General features: G+C 54.9%; 1 protein-coding gene across 1 annotated transcript in view; it reads right to left on the bottom strand.

Annotated features, from left to right (window-relative positions):
- The window catches only part of MPHOSPH6 (M-phase phosphoprotein 6), a 10,531-nt gene extending 10,145 nt beyond the window's left edge, over positions 1 to 386 (bottom strand). Inside the window, exon 1 of the mRNA XM_026856720.1 lies at positions 209 to 386. Within this exon, the coding sequence (XP_026712521.1) occupies positions 209 to 259 (51 nt within the window). The 5' untranslated portion in view covers positions 260 to 386. The remainder of the gene's footprint in view (positions 1 to 208) is intronic.
- Positions 387 to 1,112: the final 726 nt, after the last annotated feature.

The raw sequence follows: 1,112 nt of genomic DNA, 5'->3' as shown, positions 1-1,112 counted from the left end.
GCCGGGCCCCGACGCGTGTGCAGCGGCCCGGGAGGGGCCGAGCCGTGCGGTGAGGCGGGCCCGGGGGGGTCTCCGCATAAACCAGCGGCCTTCTCGGGAGCACCTTGCCTGGTGCCGGGTATTTCCCGGGTCTAGGCCCGGCCGCCCGCTCCCCGCCCCGGGCCTCAGGCACCCCCCGCCCGTCCTTCCCGCCCCGCTCCCGCGTCACCTTCATGCGCAGCAGGTTCTTGGACAGCTTCGTCTTCACCTCCCCGGCCATGGCGGCTGCCGCTACCCGCAGGCCGCGCTGGATCCCCGTCCTCGCGTAGCGCCGAGGCCGCGCACGGCGGGGGAGGAGCGGGAGGAGGTGGCAACGCGGCTCCACCCTCCGCGTCCGGGGCGCGGCTGCGGGGACAGGCCCCTGCCCACAGCCTGGAGGCGCGGGGGGCACGGTTGGTGCAAAAACAACGTTAAAAAAAGCAGCTTTCCTGTACGGAGCCGGTTATGTGGGGTGAGGGAGGTCGGGTGTGTGAGCAGGAGATAAAGCTGATTCTGTATAAAGTGGTAAATTAGTGGGGGAACCTGAGATTTCTTATCCACGGTTGTGCGTTCTGGAGTGCTGCTGGCTTCTGCTTTCATCCATAATTTTCTGATATTTCAGAGAGAGGGAAAGAGTATAAAATCTCATGCTGGCATTTAGAGACTGCTTGACTTGTTTACGTTTAATTTTTAGAAATCAGCACTGACTTTTACTTGAAAAAAAACCAACACAAAATTGTCAAATGTGATTGAAATTGGAAAGCACATAAATTCAAAGTTACTACAAAAAAAAAAAAAAGCTTGAAAGCTTTGTTAGTCCTGAATGATGATCTTTGAATTCAATCTTGGCAGTGCTGTCTCTGGGCTGCCAGGCTGGGCCCTGGTAGCTGAGGAGGAAATCCTGATAAGAAATTGCCAGCTGACTCCTAGTCGCAAGCAGGTACCACAATTTCTCTATATATCCTCATAAATCAGATTTCTGACGCCTGTTTTGACATTTGGCACATAAACCAGGCGATAAAGCAGTAAGAGTGAGGGTTCAGTGTTCAAAACTTTAATGAACTGCTGTGCTCCAAAAGGCAATCTAGGGAGAA

The sequence above is a fragment of the Athene cunicularia genome (genome assembly GCF_003259725.1).
Source record: "Athene cunicularia isolate RWA chromosome 11 unlocalized genomic scaffold, athCun1 chr11_part1, whole genome shotgun sequence".
Taxonomy (NCBI): domain Eukaryota; kingdom Metazoa; phylum Chordata; class Aves; order Strigiformes; family Strigidae; genus Athene; species Athene cunicularia.
The sequence above is the reverse complement of the archived record's forward strand: the minus strand, read 5'-3'. Positions and strand labels throughout refer to the sequence as shown.